Raw genomic sequence first — 24,827 nt, 5'->3', positions numbered from 1 at the left:
CTTGTGGCATATATATGAATTCCTTGTTATCCTGAATGCCCTACTTCCCTGCTGGACCAGAAAGCAGAGAGACTGAATTAGAAAGGTCAAATCTGATTGGCTTCTTTAAAGAGCAATCTGACAGCAGCTATCAAGTTATCTTTAAAATGTTTAAACCCTTCACCTAGTAACTCTGCTTCTGGCAATCCATCAAGGACATAATTCCAAAGTGCAGAAACAGTTGCACTGACAAGTCGCTGTGGCCCTATTCAAAATGGACAAAAAAATAACACAACCTAAAATTCAACAATGGGGGAAATCCAACAATTATGAGTTCACAGAAGGTTTTCCAATAATGTGAGATAATGCTCTTGTTCTAATGTTAAGGGGAAAAATCAGGATATAAAAGTACCTATATATGTTTACACGTAATTATAATTTTATATCTAAAAAAGATATAAAAAGACTAGGTGGATTGGCAGCAAAATGTCAAGCTTTTCTTTGGTCTGTTTTTTGTGTTTTGGGGGGAACACAGTGAATAGGGGCTTTGATTTACCACCTAATGCCTATACTGTCACCGCATCTGCTTCTCTCAATGATGTGAGCTCTAACCCCTTTGGTGCCAGTTAGTTGGTTCTCCGGTAATTCTCTTTGTAAAGGTAACATACACTGAACTAAGATGTCTGGGTATTCTCCTTGATACTCCCTTAGTGAACACATTTACCAACATGAAAGGAACAGCAAACTCTTGTTGCTAGTCTCAAGTCAACACTGGGAGAGAAACAAAAAGTTACCTCTTTCCAGGAGAACTGACTTCAAAACCATGGATTAAAATCATTTAACCACAGAAAAGAAAAACTGAAATTGATGGACTAGTCTATCTTGAAACACACTTATTGGCCCTTTAATAATCGGCCCTTTAATAGTTTTGCCCCTATGCAAAATAAAATGTTTTACATAAGTTCTTAAAAACTCACTGTACACATATGCTCTCCTTCCTGTGATTTGTGCTGAAGCCAATTCATTTCATTGATTTGGCTGGAAATCAGAAGCTGCATGGTTAACAGTTGTATTGTTCAACCTGCTCCGACGTCAGGGATGTTTATTTTGAACAACCCTGGTTTCCAAACAGTTTGGTTTCTGGAGCACTGGCAAATGGGGTACCTGGCATCTCTTTTTATAAGAAAAACCATTTTGGCAGCTTTGGAAAGGCAAGGTGCTTTGCTTTTGATAAATGATGAATTCTGTCTGATTAACCTGCCAGGTCCTTTACCTTTGATGTTTTCTCCTACAAGTTCCCATTACATAGGTCCTTCCACTCATTCAAAGGAGAAAACCTGCCAAGATCTGTTTCTGTGTTACTGTTTTTCATCACTCACAGTCTCTTTGTGACAAGACACATGAAGATCATTAAGTGGTTTTGGGGTCACATGAGAGTCTAAGAACAAAATGTTAACCCACCTGCTGGTATTTGGGCTCCTGTTTCTTTCCAAACTGTGCTTGGCTCCTTGAGAGGGCTGCGATTGTTCACTTGTGCCCTGTTTTCCAGGTCCACTAAAAGTTGGCAGCTTAAAAAGAGTAGACCTGTTTCAGTGCTTTGATGAAGGAATTCCTCTTCTCTTCACTCTCACATTCTATTTTTTAAGCCATTCTTGCTAAATGTGCAGAAATAATTGAACCTACTAAGATGATTTCCCTTTTCATGTTTCATACCTAATAACTCATATATTGCGTGGAGGTCTTTACATAGAGAAGCTGGCCCCCAAGAACCCAATACAGACTGGGAGCAAGTGAAGAATAAGCAGACAAAAGAGACATAAAAAAATCCCAAAACTTTCCCCTATATTATTATTGAGGCAGCAAGCTTTGTGGCAGGAAACCGGGGCCCTGGGTTCTAGTCAAACCCTTACTCAGAATAACCTAAGAAAGTCTTGTGCTTCAGTTTCCTCATCCATAAAACTGGGATGTAGTATCTATCTGAGTCCACCAGTGAGGATGCTATGAAAATAAAGCACACTAAAATAAAAGCTACAATACTTTGGAAACAGAAGTAAATTAAATCACAGGCGCCTGTATGGCTCAGTCAGTTGAGTGTCCGACTCTTGATTTCAGCTCAGGTCATGATCCCAGGGTCGTGAGATCCAGCCCTGCCTCAGGCTCCACACGGAGCCTGCTTAAGATTCTCTGTGTCTGTCTCTCCCTCTGCCCTTCTCCCCCACTCATGTTATCTAAAAAAAAAAAAAAAAAAAAAAAAAAAAAAAAAAAAAGGTAAATTAAACACTGTATATTTTATCCCAAAGAAAGAATTTTGGATCTGCTCATTCCAAGTTTAACAAACTTAGTTCATTGTACTTCCTAACCTTTGGCAAATTGAGACAACAAATGTGGTATTTTGGGATGACATCAAGATGCCTAAAAGTGAGAGGATGCACAAAAATGATCATAAGCTCCCTAAAGTATGAGCTCCAGAGGACTCTGTGTGGGGGAGAAGATTCCTTAGCAGGGGCTAAGGGCAACAACTTTATCATGGAGCATCAAGTAACAGATGTTCTGAAAAATGTCATGGTCACCAAGGAAAGATTAGAATATATTCAAAATAGGTATTTAGGATAATGGGAAGTTTGTAATGTTTTCATTTAGTATGATTAAAAATTTAAGAACTGATAAATTAATGGATTTCAATTAACTGAAAAATCCATTTAGATGGAAATGCCTTATTCCCTGATTATGCTAGAAAAGCAGGGTAGATTTTTTAAAGAAAAATTCAATATGGTACAATTGTTTTATCCATAGTCATATGTATTAGTCATATCCATAGTCATATGAGGCTTGCCATGAATTCCTTCCCTTGTTGTCCACACTGCCACAAGATAGCTGGAACCTATTTCCCTCCTCTTGAATCTGGGCTGGCCTTGCGGCTTTGACCAACAGAAAGTAGCAGCAGTAATAGTGTCCTAGGGCTGGGACTAGTTTTTAAAGAGGCTTAGCAGTTTCAGCTTTCACTTGGGAAGGCAGCTGCCATGCTGTAGAGAAGCTTGGATGAGATTATTTATTGGATGATGAGAAGCCAAGTGCAGAGAGGGGCTGCTTGGAGGAGGCCAAGGCACCAGGCATGTCAATGAGGCCTTGAACCTTCTTGCCTATCCCAGCCTTCAGCTGAATACAGTCAAGAGAGTGATCCCAGCCCATGCCACACAGAGAGAATCACCAGGTAAGCCCTGTCATATTCCTGACCCACAGAATTGTGAGAAATAAATTATTGTTTTAAGCCACGAAGTTTGGGTTTTTGTTGCTGTTATTACATAGTGATAAATAACCAAAACATAACATACAAGGAACCTTTTTATTATTATTATTTGAGAGAGAGAGAGAGAGACAGAGAGAGAGAGAGATGGCTGGCAGGGGAGGTGGATGAGGGAGGGGGGGTAGGAGAGAGAAGGAGGGGAGGAGAGAGGGAGTGAGAGAGTGAGAGAAAGAGAGAGAGAGAGAGAGAGAGCAAGAAGAGAATCTTAAGTAGGCTCCACGGTCAGCATGGAGCCTGACAGAGGGCTCAATCCCATGACCCTGGGATCATGACCTGAGACAAAACCAACAGTAGGATGCTCAACAAACTGAGCTACCCAGGCGCCCCAAGAAAACTTATTTCTAATTGTTTTCTAATAAATTTGAAATTTCAATATAAACAGAAATTAGAGTCTAATTAAGTTCTTTGTGCCTTCTTTTTATACAAAAAAAAAAATGCCAACACTTTTGCAAATGTTTTAAGTGAGGACTGAAGTCTGACATTCAGCAGGGCACAGTGAAAGAACACTAAACTAGGAGTGAAGAACTCTGCCCCTAATCAGTTGTGGGCCTTGGCAGTAGTGTAGTAAGGGGGGGGGGGGGGGGGGGGTGGCGAGGGGAGCTGTCTGCCCTGTGCAGGCAATTAAAGGATGTACTACAGGTAGAGAATTTTTAAACTATAATAAAACCCACTAAAAGCTGGCCAGCTTTTTATCACTGCAGGCCAGCAATTCTAAATAATTTCAGTAAAAAGTCCTCCTTCTAAATGAGGCTGACCTCTCCTACCTCAACCCCACCTCTGTAACACCTGGACATTAGGAAGTTTAAGGCACTGAACTTGAGCTTCATACTCTGTAAAATGATGGGGTTGATCCATCTCTAAAATCCTGGTTCAAGAGGCAGCCAGCATTCCATGTGTGAACTTGTTCAGACTCATTCATTTATTCATTCCCTCAGTGACCATTTGCCAAGTACCTACTATGTGCCAGGCACCCTTGCTAGGACACAGAATGAGTAAGACACAGACCCTGTCCTTAAGGAGCTCATGGAAGAGCTACAACCTCACTAAGCCTCAAGCTACACCTGCCAAGCCAGCTCCCATGGTATCTTCTCACCTCCTTTGAGGTGTCTTCTTTGATGACCAGGTCCATCTGTCCCATACTGGGGCTACTCATAGGTAGACTCTGTGGCTCATGCATCATCATATCCCAGAGTCTAATGCATAGCCTCTGGCTCTATAAATGTTTATTGAATGAGTGAGTAAATGAATGACTAAACAATTTAGAATGGGGATTAATACCTGCCCAAGATACCATATTTAGTAAGTTGAACCACGTATAATTGTCAATACTTGAATATTTTCACCTATAAGACAGCAATTTCAAATAGTTCAATCTGATGCATGGATTACAAAGAACATGGGCTGTATGTTGGGTTTGGAATGAGAGATGAAGAGTATCTACCTTGGAATTCCATCCTAGAGGCCTTATTTCCCAAAGCCAAGAGGACCCCACTATGAGTTGGTTGTATTTAGGTTAGTCCTTGCACATGGATTAGGGGCTATGCTGAATCATGTTCCAGATCCTGCTCACGCTGCCCTGCCTCCCACTTAGCTGTACCTGATGGCTCTTCTCTGACTGATCCCCAGTGCTTTCTTCAGAGACTTGGATGACAGGTTTCCAGCCACAGTCACTTCTTTTCCTGGACCTTTTGCCAAAATGTCCTCCTTGAAAGTCTCTCACCATGGAAGATCTTGTCAGGGTTTGGCAATTGCCACTGGTGTCCAGCTGCTGGCCTCTCGGCAGCTGCATGACAGGTGGAACATAGGTGGAAGCTGGGGGGCCCAAGGCTGAAGGTGAGTCATAAATGTTTGTAAACTCTCTTGAAGAAGCCCACAAAGACCTGTACTCCTCCTGCCCCTTTTGTATCATCTCAAGTTTATCAATTCTCTGTTCAGTATTCCTCAGCAAATCGGCATTCTGGTACATTAATGTCTGTGAAATCTTCAGATTCAGCACACACTTACTGATGTACTCCTCGGTCATGCACCTATTGCTCCCATTGCCCTTGGCTTCTCTGGCTAGCTCAGGTAGGCTGGGTGAACTAAGAGAACCATTTTGCCAATCCCAGTCCTCAAAGGAGAGCTCTGTGTCAGCTTCTGAAGAGCTCTCGTCCTCATCATAAAAACAGCATGCTTCTCTCTCTATCTTTTCCAACTCTTCTTCCATGGACTTTAGTTCATCTGCTTGGCTTGGTCCAGCTCCCACAACAGATGAATCAGCTCCTGGGGGCTCCTCCTTCGTGTTATCTCCCCTGTCCAGGCAGCCTGAGTAGATTTCATTGATTTCGAAGCTGCAGAGGCTAGCCTGACCTGGGCTGGGCCCCCTGGCGTCCTCTTCCATCACAGAGCAGGCAGGAGAAGCAGCATCTCGGTTCTGAGTCTCCTTGGCCATCAGACCTGGATCTAGGACCTGAGGATCTGGTGTTGCTTTCTCCGTGGGTGAATGAAGCCTGGGTGAATGAAGCCGACTGCCTGCTGGAAAGAGTGGCAACATGCAACTGATTAAAGTGATCACACGCAGCAACTTAGCAGCCTTAGCATGTTGCTCCAGCGATATGAGAATGGAGAAAGAAACTTTTTAGTTTCCCATTCCCTTCCCAGGTGTGGAAGACTACAAGATACACTCCCAGGAGGTGAGGGAGTATTTCTAAGAGATGAAAATTCCCATTTTGACATGAGTTGAGGTAGAAAATTGGGGAGGGGTCAAACCCTGGGGAAAATGTTCTAAGCTTAAGTTACAATGTGTTCAAAACATGCCTAACTATCAGGACATGCAAATTACAGGCCCCTGAATCTTAAAAACTAAATTCATAGCTTTCTTTACACACACAGGAGTTTGAATATTCATGTCAAAGTTATGCTCTTGGTGAGCATCTGATAAAAGTAGCCAAGACACTGCCCGAGAAGCCACTACATAATGGGAAGAATAATTAATTCAAAAAATACCACTAGAACTGATCACCCATCACCTCTGGTTGATGGTATACAGCTTGCAGAGAATGGGATGGAGGAGCCAAAGTAATGAAAGCTTGTTGGAGGTCATTCTGGAGGCCTCCAGCCCTGTCCAAAGAGAGGCAGAAAGAATGGTCACTTGGCCTGGATTCCAGCTCTCTAGTAAGTTCTGGAATCCTGAGCAAGCCATAACCTCTCTCAACTTTAGTGTTCTCATCTGGAATATGAGGATATTAAGCCAGATGACTGCAAGGTCCTTTTCAGCTCTGCATTCTAAGATTTCTTTTTTTTTTTTTTTAACGTTTATTCATTTTTGAGAGACAGAACAGAGCACGAGTGGGGAAGAAGCAGAAAGAGAAGGGGACAGAATCCAAAAGCAGGTTCCAAGCTCTGAGCTGTCAGCATAGAGCCCAATGCGGGGCTCAAACTCACTGACTGCAAGATCATGACCTGAGCTGAAGTCAGACACTCAACCGACTGAGCCACCTAAGTGCCCCTAAGATTTCTAAATGTACGAACAAAGCTATAAAACTATATGAAAAGCTTAGAGGGAAACACCAAAATATTAACAAATTATTTCTAAGTGGCAGAATTAAAATAAGTAATTTTCTTCTTTGTATGATTTCAAGTTTTCTATAATGAGCAGATAATAGTTTTAAATATAAAAATCACCATTTTGGGGGATGCCTGGCTGGCTCAGTCAGTTAAGCATCTGACTCTTGATTTTGGCTCAGGTCATAATCTCACAGTTCAGAATATTGAGCCCTATGTCGGGCTCTGCCTGCTTGAGATTCTCTCTTTCCCTCTCTCTCAAAATGAAATTAACTTTTAAAAAAAATCACCGTTTTTATTTGTGAAGCAATTAAATAAATGCCTAAGAATAATCATACTAGAAATAAACTGGCTGTTACTGCTTAGTTCTGTAGCCAAAAATATTTAACTTAGTAATTTCAAGGATCTTGATTTTTCTTGAAGGCATCAATCTTTTCCCAGTATAAGTGATGTGTACAGTCTGGAGGAGTTGATTAGTTGTAGCCTGCAACTCTTGGAACCCATTCATGTCAATTAATGCTTAACCTGTGGGTTAAGGCCATACCTGTTTCCTTTAGCTCTTTTATTTCCAAGTTAGGGGTCTCTTTCAAATGTTCTGACATCAGTCCTAGACAAACATTGACATCAGGATGGAGTTCATATCTCTGCATCTTGGGGCTCTCAGTTGGCTGAGTTCTCTGGGCTCCGAGAAAATCCTATAATAAGGGAAATATCATCAAGGACATATTTGCAATTATCTGAATGTCACTAGTATTTTTTAAGCAGGTCTAGGTATCAAATAAACTTCTTCTTCCTGTTGGGTAGACTGACTGTAATCCAAATTAGCTAATTCATTGTTATTACCAATATATATTTTTTTAATTTTAGAGAGAGAGCGTGAGCAGGAGTGAGGGGCAGAGGGTGAGACAGGGGGGGAATCTTAATCTCCGTTCAGCAAGAAGCCCGACATGGGGCTCTATCCCATGACCCTGGGATCATGACCTGAGCCAAATCAAGAGTCAGACGTTCAACCAACTGAGCCACCCAGGCACCCCTACTATTTTTTAAACAGTAACAATAGCTTCCAGTCACTGAATAGCATTATGTGCCTACAGGATACCTCTACTATGTGCCAACCTTCTCCAGCCCTCCTCATCAATTTCCTGCTGCCCTAACCAAGTGAAGCAGCTAGCAGCTCCTTTTCTTGGGAGCACAGAAAGGATATGATGAAATGAGGATTTCCAAAACTTCTTTCAACTAGCTTCTTCCTCATCTCTAACCCCCTATGCCTCTGTGACGAGTAAGCCGAAATAAAGTCCTAACAGCTTCAGAGCTTACCTTTAAGTCGTTCTTCAAAATGTACCGGATATCTTGAAGGTTCATAGTTCGGTCTTTCTGCTTGACCTGGATGCCTGACTTAACAATATCATAATAAGGTTTTGGAAGCCTTACATCAGCTTCTAAATAATTTCCCAAGACTATGGCTTCTTTAATAACTGAGCCATCTAAGCCATTCCAGGGTATGTTATCTGGTAAAGAAAAAGTCACAGGAAAAAGTAACATAAAGAAATCATGTTTTAAAAAAAGAAGAAATCATGTAAAATTGGGTAATTGGGGTAACCTTAGTTAAGTCACTCAACCCCTTTAAACATTAATTTCTCTTTATAGAAAAAACTATCTGGATGACCAGTCATAGACAAGAAACCACTTTACCCATTTACCAGGGAAATCCCTGCTACGGAGACAGGAACAAGTACTGTCAGAATTATGTACATGTGGGCTCCCTGCTGGCAGACCTGGAGACCACAGGAAATGTTTCATGGCATCAGGATGGGCAGCTCAGTGCACTCCTCTCATGGAAGGTGTGGTTTTGCCTCTCAGATTGTAAACACTGCTAAATGAGAGGGAACACTCACTTACCTCCTCAGTGAATGTGGTTTTACTGTGTGTGTGTGTGTGTGTGTGTGTGTGTGTGTGTGTGTGTGTGTGTGCCCTCTCCTGAAAGATTCCTTCTATCTTCAGATATGTGATCACTTCCTTAGCATTAGGGTCTTGAAGGATTGCATGGCTTCCATATCTGTCAGGTGACACTGCTTATATACACATTGAACTCTAGGTGTATTTGGTTTCATAGTTTATTTCTCAGAGGCCAGTCTTTTCTCCTCGTTTACAAGTTCTTGAAGGGCACCTCACAGAGACCCTTAAGCACTGACAGCAATATTCAGTTTAAAAACTATGTTTGGATTGGGGCACCTGGGTGGCTTAGTCGATTGAGCGCCTGACTTTGGCTCAGGTCATGATCTCACAGCTTGTGAGTCCAGGCCCATCAGGCTTGCTGCTGTCAGCGTGGAACCTACTTCGGATCCTCTGTCCCCCTTTCTCTCTGCTCCTCCCCTTCTCATGCGCTCTCTTTCTCAAAAATAAATAAACATTAAAAAAAAAAAAAAAACTTTGCTTGGATTAAATGCATCACCACTAATAGGAGGATAGGTTGGCTTTGCTGAGTCTCAAAGAACAAGTCAAAAGAGATTTCTGGACAATCACCTCATATCTTCTATTAAGTACAAAGAAGTTTCCGTGAAGAAATCTCTTTTTCCTATGTTCTGAATTTTCATAAAAGTAACTCCTGTGAAAAAAAAAAAAAACCCAACCCAAGAGTAGAGACTCTGGTCATAGTGAATGTGCTCTTGGATCTACCTGTTAAAATCTCCTGTATGATCATCGAAAAGCTGTAGATGTCCGACTTCACTGTGGCTGCCTTCTCTAAGATCACCTCCGGGGCAGCCCAGTTGTACAGCTGGGTTGGGAGGGGCACTCGAGTCAGGTCCCTGTGTACACGTCCATCCTGGCTACAGAAGGAAACACAAGGTCAGACTCATGTCTTAAAGGATCATCATGACCATCACACAGTACCTCTGTGAAACATCTACCTCTGAAGACTGGCAACCTCCTTGAGCTTCTAGAAACCCAACTAGACCCTGAGCTAACCCTCGCTGCCTGCTGTTTCAACCTACCTGAGTGGGCCCTGCCCACCCTCCAACCTCATCTGGCTCTCTCTCACTCAAGTCACAGGGGCCCTCTTTGAGTTTCTCCAGCATGCCAAGTGACATCACCATTTCAGGTCTTTGCACTGGAAACTGGCTTCTTTTGCATGCCATGCTCTGCCCAGAGATCCTAGCTTGACTGGCTGCTTCTTATAAGAAAGGTATTAGCTTGAAAATTATCTCTTCAGAAAGGCCTTCCCTGACCATCTGTAGTCCTGTTTTATTGGCTTCAGAGCACATATTATCTGAAGTTTTGTTCATTTACTTACTGTTTATTATCTGTCTCCCCTCTGCTAGAGTCAGCTCCATGAGAAGAGGCACCTTATCTGTCTTTTATATCATGTATCTCTAAACTTACATGAGGGCCTCAATGCCTACTTAAGACTCTGTCAAGACCCCCCTCAAGCTCCATCTGCTTTATCAAAGTCCCTTGTGGGACTCCTCCAATTCCGGTGATTGCTTCTCTTCTGAACTCTGCCCTCTTGGGAACAAGTCCTTTCAGTTCATCACTCAAAGGTTCACTGATGTGTTTGAAAAACTCAACTGGGTCCCAACTAGACTCCTTGAGAACTAAGTCATAGCATCCTCAATATCTGCTGAGCCAACAAGAGTCCTCAGGGTGAAGTTAGCGCCCACTTCCATCTACAGGTGTCATGAAAATCTAATGAGACCTTGTATGTGGAGAACTCTCTGAGCCATAAAGCACTATGCAAGTAAGTTATTAATATGAATGTTATGGTAGGCATTTGGTAAAGACTGAGGACTGCTAAGTTAAGAATTAAGTTTTTGAGGCACCTGTGTGGCTCAGTTGGTTAAACATCTGACTTCAGCTCAGGTCATGATCTCACAGCTTATGAGTTCAAGTCCTGCATTGGGCTCTGTGCTGACAGCTCAGAGGCTGGAGCCTGCTTCGGATTCTGTGTCTCCGTCTTTCCCTGACCCTTCCCCCACTCATGCTCTGTCCCTCCCTCCGCCTCAAAAATAAACATTAAAAAAAATTTTTTTAAAGCAAGTGACCAGAAGTTCTTTGCTGGTCTAGTGAAGGCCAGATTTGAGGATGGGATGGGCTTCTTGGACTTTGAGCAAACCTCCCTAAATAATATTTCTTCCAGCAGAGCTTTTGGTAGATGGCAGTGAGTTCAGGAAATCATGAAATGAAAGCTGGTATTGACTTTTTGGTTGTATTGCTAAATAGTTAGATGTGGCCTAGTATAATGTGAACAGCATACAAGCATGCCAATATCACAGGAAAAGCAATGGAGTGTTTTCCCACCACAGAACTCTGAAGTCCTAGTATGAAGTCCTAGTCCTACTCTGAAGACCTAGTATGTTTGGCTCTTCACTTCACAGGCTGATTCTCCAAGGGAAACACTCACTACATTCTCAGACCTCTTAGGCTTGTCTAAGGTTCAGATAAGGGTAAGTCACTTACAACCAGTATTTATATCCTTTCTCTTTTACTTCCACTCACCTTCTTCTCTTACAATCCTCCTTTCCTCTCTGTTAAAGATAGTCGTAGGGGGGTGGGGGGGTGGCGCTTCTTTTCTGGCTGTCATTCTGGGGCAGTTATTTTTCTGAGCTTCAGCTCTGACATCATTAAAATTACATTTGGCTACAGCTATGTGATACCACTTGCAAGGTCAATCCCAGCTCTAAAGATTCCATTAAGAAGGAGTTGAAGAATAAGAAAAACTGCTCTGTCATTTTCATACCATGAGATGGAGTGTTACCCTTGACAATGACATTCAACAAATAAAATGTTTCCAAAAATAAATGTGGAATTGAAAGCTATTTTGGATTCTTGGATCCCAGCTCATGTTATCAGCTGTCAAAGAAGGATGTGCCGTTGTGGCTGTAACTGCTCGCTGACTGACATTTCTGCCTGAGATTCCATTCTGAGGTCAGCAAACCCAAAAGGAAACACACACCTTCCTACTCAGTTATCTCCCAGCCCCTCATTTGACTAATCTGTGAACACCAGCTTCTCAATGCATCTCACATTTTTCACTTCTATTCTGATTCTGTAGTCACCACCACACCCTACACAGTGGCCTCCTAGTTGGGCTTCCTATCCTCAACCTCTGATCCATTCTCTCCTGATAGCCCTCTACCACTTGGTTGTAGCCATAGCTGGGTAACTTCAGACCAGCTCTTCACCTCTCTGGGCCTTGGTTTCCTCATCTGTAAAAGACAAGATTGGGCTGGGGCATCTCCAAAGTTCTAGTTCACTCTAGGATTCACATTTCTACAGAGAGCTCAGGCAGAAGAAACTGTTATACCTCCATGTAAACAACAGATGGTGCTCCATCACCAGCAAATAGATTGTATTCTTTCACAGGCTTCCTGAAAAGCCTTTGTTATGGAAGACAAAAATGTCTAAACACCTTAGCTTTCACTGCTGCTGAGCACATAGCCAAAGTGACCAATCCCATTCTGAACAATTTCGAGTTTCCCCATCATCTACACTCATCTGTTCACTTAACCAACAAATACCGAGGACTTACTACATGACAGGCCCTGAGCTGAAAATGAACATGCACCGTTCCTGTCCTCTCAAAGGTCACCATCTGGTGGGACAGACACATAGCTGTGGAGGAAAGGAATATGCTAAGTACTCGGGGACCAGAGCTTCAGTACAGGCTTCACGGGTGTGGTGAGACACTGTGCCTGAGGAAAATTTAAAGGATAAACAGGCAAGTTATTCACTGAGAGGTGGCCTATACTGAAAGAGGCTTTGGAGGGCCAAGCAGGGAATGGGAAGTGAGAAGGTTGGCACTGTGGGTAGAGCCTCACGTTGGAAGGCTTCCACACCCTGCAAAGTGCCTGGACTTAAATCATGTAGGCAATGGGGAGACACTGAAAGGTTTTCACTGGAACTGAGAATGGACTTGATCCAAGGCTGTGCAGCTCAACTGGGGACAGCTGTCTGGCCTCTACCAGTTCTCATGTGGACAAGTACTACAGTTACACCCTAACTGCTTCCCTGCCTCTCTCCTGTCTCCTCTCAGCCCCTTCTTCACATGTAGGAACGAGAAGGATCTTAGCCTGTCAATCACCCATGACACCATCCGCTAAATAAATAAATAAATAAATAAATAAATAAATAAAGCCCTTCAAGCATCCCAATGTTCTTAGGATAAAATAAAAACTCTTCACCAAGGTCCACAGAGCCAAACACAACCAATTCCCCCCTTAAAGGACTAAGGGCATGCGTGGTTTGGGAAGCAAGACTTTCTGTTTCATTCATTCAAAAAACATATGCGGAGTGCCCACCACATGAAGGCCTGCTCTAGGCATTTGAGATACAGCAATGGATAAAATGGAAATCCCTGGAGCACCTGGGTGGCTCAGCGGGTTAAACTTCTGACTTCCATTCAGGTCATGATCTCCTAGTTCGTGGGTTTGAGCCCTGCATTGGTTTCTGTACTGACAGTTTGAAGCCTGGAGCCTGCTTCAGGTTCTGTGTCTCCCTTTCTCTCTCTGCCCCTCCCCTGCTCATGCTCTCTCTGTCTCTCTCAAAAATAAACAAAACATTTAAAGAAAAAAACGGAAATCCCTGCCCTCATAGAGCTTTTCACATAGTGAGAAAAACATTAGAGGGTATGCAAGAAGGAATGACCAGCAGAGAGCCTCCGAAACAAAGCCTCAGTGATTGGTGGGTAGGTGGGGGCAAGGATAAGCCAACATAGGCAGGTCTGATCATGAGCTCTGCCCAGTGGCTCAAGCTTCACAGCAGAGCAGAACCAACAACAGGCTGAGGCTCAGAAGGCAGAAGGCAGCACAGAAGCACAGGGGAGATCCTCTGCCTTCCAGAACCTAGGGGCAGGAGATGGCACATGCCCCCAACTCTCTGGAGGACTTTGACTCTTGCCGACAAGGAAATGAATCCCATCCACCAACCCTGAATGAGGGTGTTGTTTTGTCTCCACCTACCTCACTGTGCTTAGGCCCTCGAGGGCAGGGAATGGCCTTAGTGCCCACCTAGCCAAGCACCTGGCCCAGGAGTAGGAGGTGTGACCAATTGTGAGGCTCATCAGCACCCATCACCTTCTCTCTCCTTCCAAGATGCACAGCTATGGCACATTTCCCAGCCTCTCTGCAGTGCAGAGGTGACTGCAAAGTGGGAAGCCATGACTTAGCCAATTCAGACTGGACCTTAAACACCATGTGCCCCTCCATGTTCTCTCTTCACTGACCAGAAATGCAGAGGACACAGTGGGGGACTGAGACTTGGAGACAAGTGAACCATGGATGGGAGGAACCTAGAACCCAATGGGTGCCCCAATACACACACTAGACTGCAATGTGAGTGAGAAACACACCTTGGTTTATTAAGCCACTTAAAATTTTGAGTTGAATAGTTAGGGCATTTACACATATTGGCTAATATGGGCTCCTTGCTTGTTAAATGTGCATTAAAATGATAATGTCCTGAGCAGAAGTAACTTCCCTAAAGTCCCTCTAACGTTGACAGACAGGTCAAGGCATTTGGGAAACCTCTTTCCCCAAAAATGAAGAGTTCAGCCCACCAATGAGGAAGAGTCCTGTCCAGATCAGATTCTTTCTCTAGAGCACCCACCTTTCCATCATGTACTCCAGGTTGGTCAGCCTTGCTTCCCCAGCAGAGACAATGTGGATGGCGTAGGAGCTGAGGGAGCGGTGGATAAACCCCCGGGAATGCAAGTATCTCAGGGCATCAGAGATCTGGAGCAGCAGATGCACAATCACCTCCATGTGGAGCACGGGGAACTGGGACCGCTAGAAGCAAGGGATAAAACAGCAAGGAACAACGCTGGGCTCTGGACACTACAGAATGCTTTGCAGTTTCCAAAGTCTTTTCAACTGATCCTCACAGCTACCTAGGGTCCTCATTTTATAAACGGGGACCCAAAAGCTGAAGGTTAAATGACTGGCTTAAGGTCCCACTGACCCTGGCCCTCTGGCTCCAAGCCTAGACTCCTTTCTCTGAACTGAGCTGTTTCACACCACAAAAACTGAAGAGACAGTTCTGAAAGCCTGGTATGTACATCCAGGGTGGGCTCACCACCACCACCAATGAGCCTGCCCTGCACCCATCTAAGCCTGTGCTGCTGAGAACTTGGAAGCTTAAAGGACCAGTCCAGCCCCTGCCCTGGGCAGAATGACTGATCCTAAGGGGAAAGAAATTCACTCACACCAATGTAGCTGACTGATCAAAGTCATACTGGTCTCTCCTCAGAGAAATGGCATTCTTTTTTTTAAAAAAAATTATTGAAATATGATTGACATATAATGTTATGTTAATTTCAGGTGTACAACACAATATTTCAACAGTTCTATATGTTATATAATGCTCACCATGGTAAGTTTAGTCACCATACATTACTACGACATGACTATATTCCCTATGCTATACCTTTCATCTCCATGACGTATTTTGGCTTGTTTTTGTTTTTGCTTTTTTTTTTTTTTCAACTTTTTTTTTTTTATTTTTTTTTTTATTTTTGGGACAGAGAGAGACAGAGCATGAACGGGGGAGGGGCAGAGAGAGAGGGAGACACAGAATCGGAAACAGGCTCCAGGCTCTGAGCCATCAGCCCAGAGCCTGACGCGGGGCTCGAACTCACGGACCGTGAGATCGTGACCTGGCTGAAGTCGGAGCTTAACCGACTGCGCCACCCAGGCGCCCCTGTTTTTGCTTTTTTGAGAGAGGGTGCAAGTGAGCGAGGAGCAGATAGGGAGGGTAAGAGAGAGAATCCCACAAGGGGTGAAGAGGGAAGGAGGCAGGGGGAGAGGGAGAGAGGTGGGGGGAGATAAGCGGGGCTCACCTGAAGCGGGGCTTGAGCTCACAAAACCGTGAGATGATGATCTGAGCCAAAGTCCAATGTTTAACTGACTGAGCCACCCAGGTGCCTCTCCATGATTTGTTTTGTAACTGTTAAGTCTGTACCTCTTAATCCTCTTCACCTATTTTTCCCACCCCCTACCCTCCACCCCTCTGGCAACCACTAGTTTGTATTTATGAGTCTATTTCTGTTTGGTTGGTTGGTTGTTTAGTTTCCATACACAAGTGAAATGATATGACATTTGTCTTAGTCTGACTTATTTCACTTAGCATAATATCCTCTCTAGGTCCATCCACATTGTTGAAAATGGCAAGATCTCAATCTTTTTTATGGCTGAGTAATATTCCATCTGTGAAACATATTTCATATTATCATAATTTCACATTATATATATGCATATTTACCATATATATTATATATACGTATATACACATATCATTATACACATATCATGTAGATATATACACATATCTCACCTCTTCTTTATTTCTGGACACTTATTTATTTATTTATGGACACTTATTTATTTCTGGACATCTATTTCTGGACACTTAAGTTGTTTCCATATCTTGGCTATTATAAATAATGCTTATGGGTGCATATATCTTTTTGAATTGGTATTTTCATTTTCTTTTCATAAATACCTAGTAGTGGAATTGCTATATCATATAGTAGTTCTATTTTTAATTATTTGAGAAACCTCCATGCTATTTTCAACAGTGGTTGCACCAATTTACATGCCTATCAACAGTGCAAAATGGTTCCTTTTTCTTTTTTCCAAAAAAATTTCTTTATTTATTTTTGAGAGAGACAGAGTATGTGCGGGGGAGGGGCAAAGAGAGAAAGACACAGAATCTGAAGCAGGCTCCAGGCTCTGAGCTATCAGCACAGAGCTTAATGTGGGGCTCGAATTCATGACCTGCAAGATTATGACCTGAGCCGAAGTCGGATGCTTAACCAACTGAACCACTCAGGCACCCCAAAGGGTTCCTTTTTCTCTACATCCTCACCAACACTTATTATATCTTGTCTTTCTGATACTAGCCATTCTGACAGGTATGAGGTGATATCTTATTGTGGTTTTGATTTGCATTTTCCTGATGTTTGGTGATACTGAACATCTTTTCATGTGTGTTTGCTAACTGTATGTCTCCTCTAGAAAAATGTCAATTCGAGTCCTCTACCCATTTTAATCTGATCATTTGGCCCCCTCTTTTTTTTTTTTTTTTTTTTTTGGTATTTAGTTGCAATATATCATTTGCAAATATCTTCTTCCATTTATAGTCAATTGGCTTTTTGTTCTATTGATGGTTTCCCTGGCTGTGCAAAAGCTTTTTATTTCAGTGTGGTCCCAATAGTTTATTTTTGTTTGTGTTTCCCTTGCCTGAGGAGACATATCCATAAATTTGTTGCTAAAGCCCATATCCAAGAGATTACTACCTATGATTTCTTTTAATACTGTGATGGTTTCAGGTCTCACGTTTAGATCTTCGGGGCGCCTGGGTGGCGCAGTCGGTTAAGCGTCTGACTTCAGCCAGGTCACGATCTCGCGGTCCGTGAGTTCGAGCCCCGCGTCAGGCTCTGGGCTGATGGCTCGGAGCCTGGAGCCTGTTTCCGATTCTGTGTCTCCCTCTCTCTCTGCCCCTCCCCCGTTCATGCTCTGTCTCTCTCTGTCCCCAAAATAAATAAACGTTGAAAAAAAAAAAATTTAATAGATCTTCAATCCATTTTGAGCTTATTTTTGTGTATGGTCTAACAAAGTGGTCCAATTTCATTCTTTTGCACATAGCTGTCCAGTTTTCCCAACACCATTTGGTAAAGAAACTGTCTTTTCCCTATTGTATGTTCTTGCCTCCTTGGTTGCACATTAACTGACCATATAAGCCTGGGTTTATTTCTGACCTCTCTATCCTATTCCCCAGAGAAATGGCATTTTAAGGTATGCCTTCATCAAATGACAGGAGAAGAAAGGGGAGGAGAGGGAAAGGGAGGGGAAGAGAAATAACACTAGTAAGTTCTTAGGCAGGAGGAATGGCTAGCCATTTTGGGAAAGGACTCTTTCTGGAGGGTCTCTTCTCATTCCAGCCTAGGATCTTTAGAATAAAGTCATAGAGAAAGAAAAACAAATGCTTCAGGACCTCTCTGAAGGTACATCTCAGCCCAAAGCACACTTCCTAGGGAGTCAATGGGCCCTGAAAGATGTTCCTACAAAGAATCTGAAAAGTGAAAGGGAGTGATACAGGTCTGTATATAAACAAACCTCTCTCTACAGCAAAGGCCCTGAAAGAAATAAGTGAAACTACAGGAAAACAAAGCCAGGGGCTGTGTGATTACAGTTAGCTAGAAATGCATCTGTGTGTTTTCTGGGTCTGCTGAACTCTTAGAGGTTTGATGAAGAAACAGGACAGACAATAAAATCACACTAGTTCCAATCAGGTCCTTAAGTGGTGCATTATATACCCTTAGAAAGTAAAGAATTAGGAGGTTTATCGTCCTCACATACACAAATGGGAACTCCATTTCTGGGGTAGGGGGAAGAGGGCAGCGGTGAGAAGCAGAGAGGGCAGCAAGAGAAAATTCACCAAAAAACAGCCATTTACCCGTTCGTGGAGGACACCAAACAGTGTGCCGACAGTGATGCGCTCGTAAACAAGGCGGGTCTTCTCTAGGTCTTGGGACAGGCACACAGCCATCAGCTGTAGCAGGTGCGGGTGCCGCAGCTTACTACAAAACAAAAGCAGCTTCACATGAGGTAGAGGGCAGAAAGATATGATGAAAAAATGAGTGCTTTCCTTCCTCCTAGGCCCCTTGAACACATTCTAAACAAATACCATTTGTACCTAATGTCTTTCTAAGAAAACAGGATGGGTGGGGTGAGATAGGGATAGGGGAATCTATGGTCTCTCACTGATCAGAACCTGAGGGCTTAGTCATCGACAATGATGATGACAAGACACAACATCACCAAGAGCTACTGATCAAGGTACTTTACATGCATCATCTCAACAACCACCTGTACGAAATACTTTATACTCATTTTTGAGATAAGGAAAACAAGGTCAGGGAGATGTCAGAAACTTGCCCAAAGTCACACACCCCTCAGTCTCACATCAAAGCCCACATTGTGTATATGTATCCTTCCAGCCTCCTGGGGTCCCTTTAGGCTGATTTCCCCCAAAAGGAAGAGTTTGGCCTCTGATACATCTCTTGCAGGGGTTGAGTGTCCTACTCAAGGAACTGGGTCCATTCATTCAGCAGTCCTGGTGTGAAACCATGAACCAAGATCCTGCTTTAGCAAGAGCTAAAGGATTAACCCTGGAGCCGTAGGAAACTTAAGGTACTAAGGTACACCCATGGGCATGTCCTCAATGGCAGAGACTCAGTTCCTCAGTTGTGTGGATCTCATGCACAGCCATCATCTATGAAGACAGGACTGTGCATGCTGTCCTCTTGGGCACAGGGCCAAAAAGCCTCAGGGGCTACTGGCTTGGAGGCTGGCTTGGAGACAAGTGTTATGGGAAGTCAATCAGCTAACAGAATTAAGCCCCTCAGCACCACCATTCCCACCCCTCAGGCTATCCATTAATTTCCCTTTCTCTCTCTCTCTCTTTCTCTAGAAGTCAAATGAGCCCATTCCAACAGTCAGGAAATGCTGAGGCTGAGGGGGGGCTGGTCTCCACACCTCTGCAACAGCACCAGCATCAGCACCGTACAGCCCTGAACTTGGGTCTGTAAAGAGACGTGGATTGTAACGCACCAGGCTCTTGGGCTGCTTTCTCACCTGCTGTGTTCCTGCTCTGCAATTAACAAGTCAGCCAGCCGAACCCTGCTGCAGTGAGGATGGGTGGGGAGATTCAGCTCCTTCACTGTGACCCTGCTCCCATTCCACACCAGACTACAAGGGCAGGAGAAAGTGTGAGAGCAAGGAATGAGCAGCTCTCCCAGGCAAAAACAGGAGAAGTGGCATTTACACAGAATCTATAAAGCAACTCCACTCTGCACCATTGGGTCCTCCCTTCCCCTACCCCCCTAGTCCTAAAGCACCCTCTGGAACTTAGTATGAGTGGCAGGAAGTCACTGAAGGATTTGAGGGAGGGAGTGACTCCACCAGGTTTGCATTTCTTTTTCATTTTTCAATGTTTGTCTATTTATTTACTTATTTAAAGTTTATTTTATTTATTTTGAGAGGGACACAGAGAGTGTGAGTGGGAAAGGGGCAGAGAAAGAGGGAGAATCTCAAGCTTTAGCTGCGCTATCAGCCCATGCTGGGCTCAAACTCAGAAAACTGAGAGACCTGAGCTGAAATCAAAAGTTGGACGTCCAACCAACTGAGCCACCCAGGAGCCCCCATTTATTTATTGGGGGGGGGGGGGCAGGGTGGGCAGAAAGAAAGGGAGAGAGAAAATCCTAAACAGCATCCATGCTGTTAGCACAGAGCCCAATGTGAGGCCTCTATCTCATGAATCAAACCATGAGATTATGACCTGAGCCGAAATCAAGAGTAGAATGCTAGCCAGGTGCCCCTGGGTTTGCATTTTAGAAAGACAACAGCATTAGGGGCACCTGGGTGGCTCAGTCAGTTAAGTGTCTGACTTCAGCTCAGGTCATGATCTCACAGTTCGTGGGTTTGAGCCCCGCATTGAGCTCTGTGCTGACAACACAGAGCCTGGAGTCTGCTTTGGACTCTGTGTCTTCCTCTCTCTCTGCCCCTCCCCTGCTCATTCTCTGTCTCTCTCTCTCTCAAAAATAAATAAACATTAAAAAAAAAAAAAGATAACAGCACCAGCAGTGTGGGGAATGGTAGGGAGGGGTGGTCAGAAAATGGGGAACTGGCTAGGAAGCTAGTCTGTGTGAGGGGCACTGATGACTTGAACAAAGACCACAGCAGTAGGACAGAAAGGAGGGGGGACCTGGTAACAAATCTGTGGCACAGGCAGGAAACTAGGGGATAGAGGGCCTCAGGAGTCTGGCAGAGGCCTTTTTGGAAAGGTGTTTCTTCTAGGCAGGGAAGAAGCATCCAGGTTCAAGCAGGCCAAGAAACCTTGGCCAAGACAACTCTTGGGACCCTGCAGGTGCCAGGTCTCTGAGGACTGAGAATACCCCAGGCACTTTTGTCATAGACAAATCCCATTACTGCTTCCCCCGCCCCCGCAGCTGGCTTCCACAGAGGCCTCAATCAATACCCTCTGGCCTATATCAGAGGCCAGACGGTAACCACTAAGCTGCCTCTAACTCTAGAAAACAGAGAGATTAGAACATCATCATGAGTAATCTTTTAGATAAGTTGTTCTGGGGTGGGGGGATGGGGGGCATCTGGCAATGTCTGTAGACACTCTGAGTTGTCACAGTCACAATGGTGGAAAGGGGTCAGCAGAGGCTGGTACCGGCATCCAGTGAGTAGAAACCAGAGATGCTCTTAAACATCCTACATTGCACAGGACAGCCCCCAACAACGAAGGATACCAGCCAAAAACATCAATGGTGTCCAGGTTGAAAAACCCTGATTTTGACGTATATTCTTCATTGTTTGTGTTTTGGGGGAAACCCTCCACACATAAGGGAATCACATGAAGCCCACCCTTCCTGTGGGACTAAATCAGACCTCCCACTGGCCAGCTTCTGCTTACTTGGTCATGACCATGTAGGGGCCACTGAAGAAAGAGAAGGTAGGCTCATCATCAGCTTGAATCACTTCCTTTTCTCCAATTACTGGAAGAGATCCCAGGTAGGCCAGCTGTGCTCCCCCTGTGAGATAAAACTGAGAGCAGAGCACAGCTTCAAATTGAGGGGAGAAAAGAGGAAAAGCAAAATGCCCTCAGAATCCTGTGCCAGCTAAAAATAATAACTGCTATTTACCAAAAGTTGCTGAATTCCCCTATGCACTGGACACTATTCTTTAATTTGTACTATCTTTAATCTGCCTAGAAACCCTGCAAGGTTGTAATATTCTTTCCCTTTTACTAGTGAGGAAACCAAGGCTCATGAAGAGAGGTCAGATGCCTGCCTGAAGTACCAGGCTGGGGCTCACAGGCCTCTTGTGCCCCCACAGAACCCAGACCTATGTGCAGCCAAAGCCAACATTCCTGCTCCCTCCTTCCCACCCAAGGCTGCCTAGGCACAACCAACAGATGCGGGGCTAGGGAAAACTGTCAGCAAACATCACCCAGACACCCAGTTACATTCCCAAATGTCTCTCTTTGATGGGCAGAACCAAGAACCCAAAAGATATTTTCCCTCAACACATTTCTCAGTTCAAAATCTCAATGCCTTAAAGGCATTCCAACAAAAAGTTACGGAGGGCAAGTCAACCACCAATTGGGAATTAATGAAAGGATCATTTTCTAAACTCCCCAAATCTAGCCCAATGTCATTCAAGGGAACTTTCCAGGGCTTTCTCCATTTTTCAGTAAGGACAAGAAGACTAAGAGTTATCTGTCCTGCAAAAGTAGTAAAGAAGAAACATAACACTCTGGAGAGGGTAAGGAAGAAAGAGTTGGACAGGGTTGGGGGACGTGGGGCCAGAGTCAGGGCCAGTTGGCTCTCCAGTTGGCCCTGCAAATGCTGGGTGTCCGTGGCAACCTCTTACCTTCCCAAAGCCAAAGCTGTAGATATTTTGTGCAGAAATGACTCCAGCTTTAAGCAGTCGGTTAGGAGAGCCATTAGGGTTTCTAGAAGTATTTTTAAAAGGAAGAAAAGTAAGAATTAACCATATCCAGAGGAACTGAGCTATGAATTAACCATATCCAGAGCTATGAGAAAGTGTAGCTCATTTTGTCTTTACTACTTGACTTTTTATCATGAAACTACGTAAGAGCCAGCCTATGAGAGGGCCCTGTGATTTCCACCTCCTGGTAATCTTGCCTTTGTGGGTTTCAGATAGGGCAGACCTGTTAGGCCAACTGGGCACTGAATAAATGATGGAGTGGTTGATTTCCAAGGCTAGATCCACCAGAGCTTCTGTTCTGATCACTCTCGGATCCCTTGCTCTGAAGGAGGCCAGCTACCATGTTGTGAGGACACTCTAGCAGCCCTATGGAGAGGCCCAACACCCACTATCAATTTGCCAGCCATGTGAGTATGCTATCTTGGAACTGGATCCTCCAGTCCCAGTGAAGCCTTCAGATGAGAAAGCCCTACCTGACATCTTGACTACAACTTCGTAAGAAACCCTAAGCCAGATCCACGTAGCTAAGCCATTCCCTGAATTCTGACCCACAGAGATTGTGTGAGATTCAAATGTTTACTGCTGTTTGAAACTGCTAAGTTTGGGTGGCTTGGGGGTGGATTCAATATGCAGCAATAGATGATGAGTTCAAATGGTCGAAGTTGGAAAGAATCAAAACATGTCTTTTTTTCTTTTAAGAACAAAACATCTTATCCAGCTTTTATTTTTATAGATGGGACAAATGGAGCCCAGAGAGGGGGAACCTGCTGGTCTGAGGTCACAGAGCAGCAGGAATGGCCAGACAGACCCTGATACTCATTCCAGCCACTGCTCTTTCCACATACCACACCCAAACCACCACTGTGGGACACTGCACACTGGGACCCCCCCATGAACTGAGAGTCTGGCAAGGAATGGCTTATATTTCTTTGGCTCCCCAAGGCTGGCATGGTGCCATGCATGTAGTAGGTGCTCACTTAATGCTTTCCGAATGAGTAGTTTAGGCTCAGATTGAAGGACAACACATTGTGCTAGTGCTGGAGCCATTTTCCCTCCCTCAGCAAATGGCAAAGGAGCTGCAGGTAACAGTGTGTACTCATCCTCACCCCACATCAGCTCTGTGAGGCTCCATGTGCCCACTTTTCATGCACAGAAGCAAATTCTTTACTCTGCTTTCAGAGATACTTTTAGGCTCTATCTCATTAGCAACTTAGGCCAGGCTGTCCCTTCCTCACTTTTAGCTGCTGTGAGGTTTAAATGAAGACTCCACAGTTTGGACTGAGATAAATTGGACATCCCAATTTATACGTAATGTTCCAGTATCATTCGTGGTAGCATCCCCTTCACTCGAAAAGCAGCCCAGCATGGAGCATAAGCTATCTGGTCAACGTAATCTGAGTGGACATGCCCCCTTCTTACACCAAATTCTTAATCTCCTCTAGAAACAGAGGCTACATGCTCAGGCCTCAAATATCCAGGGGACAACAACTGTTTCCTGCCCAGGGGAACAGATTTTGAGGTGGCAGCAACGGCATGCCTCCCCAGCAGCACCAGAACAGGAGGATACCATTGACACTACTCCCCCTTCCCATCTGGGGCTTCTCAGGTATGTGAGTGGCTTTTTAAAGGGTATGAGCTCCGTTTAAGCAGAGGAACTGGCTGTTCTCCAGCAGGGACCTGGACTATAACTACAATCAGATCAACATTTCTTGCTCTTTTACCTGAATTTCTCAGGCCATGTCTATTTAAGTAAATTCAGCTGGGTGGAAGGGGGAAAACTGACTTCCGTTATCGATAACAATACAACCATCTGTTCTTCTCAATTCAGTGCTTTTTCTTTCCCCCCAACCAGGCTCTACGTAAACACGTACCTGTGAGGAATCTTACCGACAAGGGCCTCACTCACAGATCTGAGAAGCCAGTTCTTATCTCAAGGATTCATGTGTTTTCTTCACATTAAAAAGGGGGATGTAAAAAAAAAAAAAAAAAGGGGGGGGGATGTATGTACTTCCACTCTACTTTCCATTAAGTACTGCATGGTCCAACCCCATTAAAAAAATAATGTTTCATCTAACTATAAAATAAATGCTACATCTAGATTAGTATCTGAAATTTGTTAGGTTTTTTAACACTTAACTTGGATTTTCCTTTAGGCTGGCCCTTGTACCCCCTCACCTTGTACTCAGCCCTACCATACAACAAGCAGTGAAGGGCTGGTGATGGTGAGCAAGACACACACAGGCCTTGCCCTCTTGGGGTTGTGGAACTGTATAAAATTTCTGAATGTGACAGACTCCATTTTGAAGTTCCATCTTCTTTTCCAACTAATGAACTCCTGAACTGGGCCAGAAGCAGCAATGGTTTCACAAAGCAGTTGCCCATAAAATTCAACAGAACAAATGGCATTCATGCCATAAAACTGTTGGTATGAACTTTAAGACAGAATAGTTTACTAATGCACACCAAGAATAGTTTTATTTGACAGCACC

General features: G+C 44.1%; 1 protein-coding gene across 6 annotated transcripts in view; it reads right to left on the bottom strand.

The window, feature by feature from the left end:
- Positions 1-24,827, bottom strand: part of TEX14 (testis expressed 14, intercellular bridge forming factor) — a 115,092-nt gene that overhangs the window by 31,286 nt on the left and 58,979 nt on the right. For 4 of the 6 annotated variants that reach the window (XR_015244042.1, XM_086686848.1, XM_086686847.1 and 1 more), the window contains exons 6-15: positions 22,261-22,342; positions 21,302-21,432; positions 19,456-19,569; positions 18,275-18,398; positions 14,429-14,607; positions 9,503-9,654; positions 8,144-8,334; positions 7,371-7,521; positions 4,881-5,797; positions 1,441-1,547 (exon numbers count right to left, since the gene is read on the bottom strand). Coding sequence is in view for 5 of the 6 variants with exons in the window: in XM_086686848.1 (XP_086542974.1) it covers positions 1,441-1,547; positions 4,881-5,797; positions 7,371-7,521; positions 8,144-8,334; positions 9,503-9,654; positions 14,429-14,607; positions 18,275-18,398; positions 19,456-19,569; positions 21,302-21,432; positions 22,261-22,342 (2,148 nt within the window). In the remaining variant the exon portion in view is untranslated. The remainder of the gene's footprint in view (positions 1-1,440; positions 1,548-4,880; positions 5,798-7,370; positions 7,522-8,143; positions 8,335-9,502; positions 9,655-14,428; positions 14,608-18,274; positions 18,399-19,455; positions 19,570-21,301; positions 21,433-22,260; positions 22,343-24,827) is intronic. The other 2 variants (XM_086686846.1, XM_086686849.1) reach the window with 2 other exon arrangements.

Source organism: Puma concolor, chromosome E1 (genome assembly GCF_028749965.1).
Source record: "Puma concolor isolate L17-30 chromosome E1, mPumCon1.1.hap2, whole genome shotgun sequence".
In the NCBI taxonomy this organism is placed as follows: Eukaryota; Metazoa; Chordata; class Mammalia; order Carnivora; family Felidae; genus Puma; species Puma concolor.
This window is presented reverse-complemented; position numbering and strand designations above follow the sequence as displayed.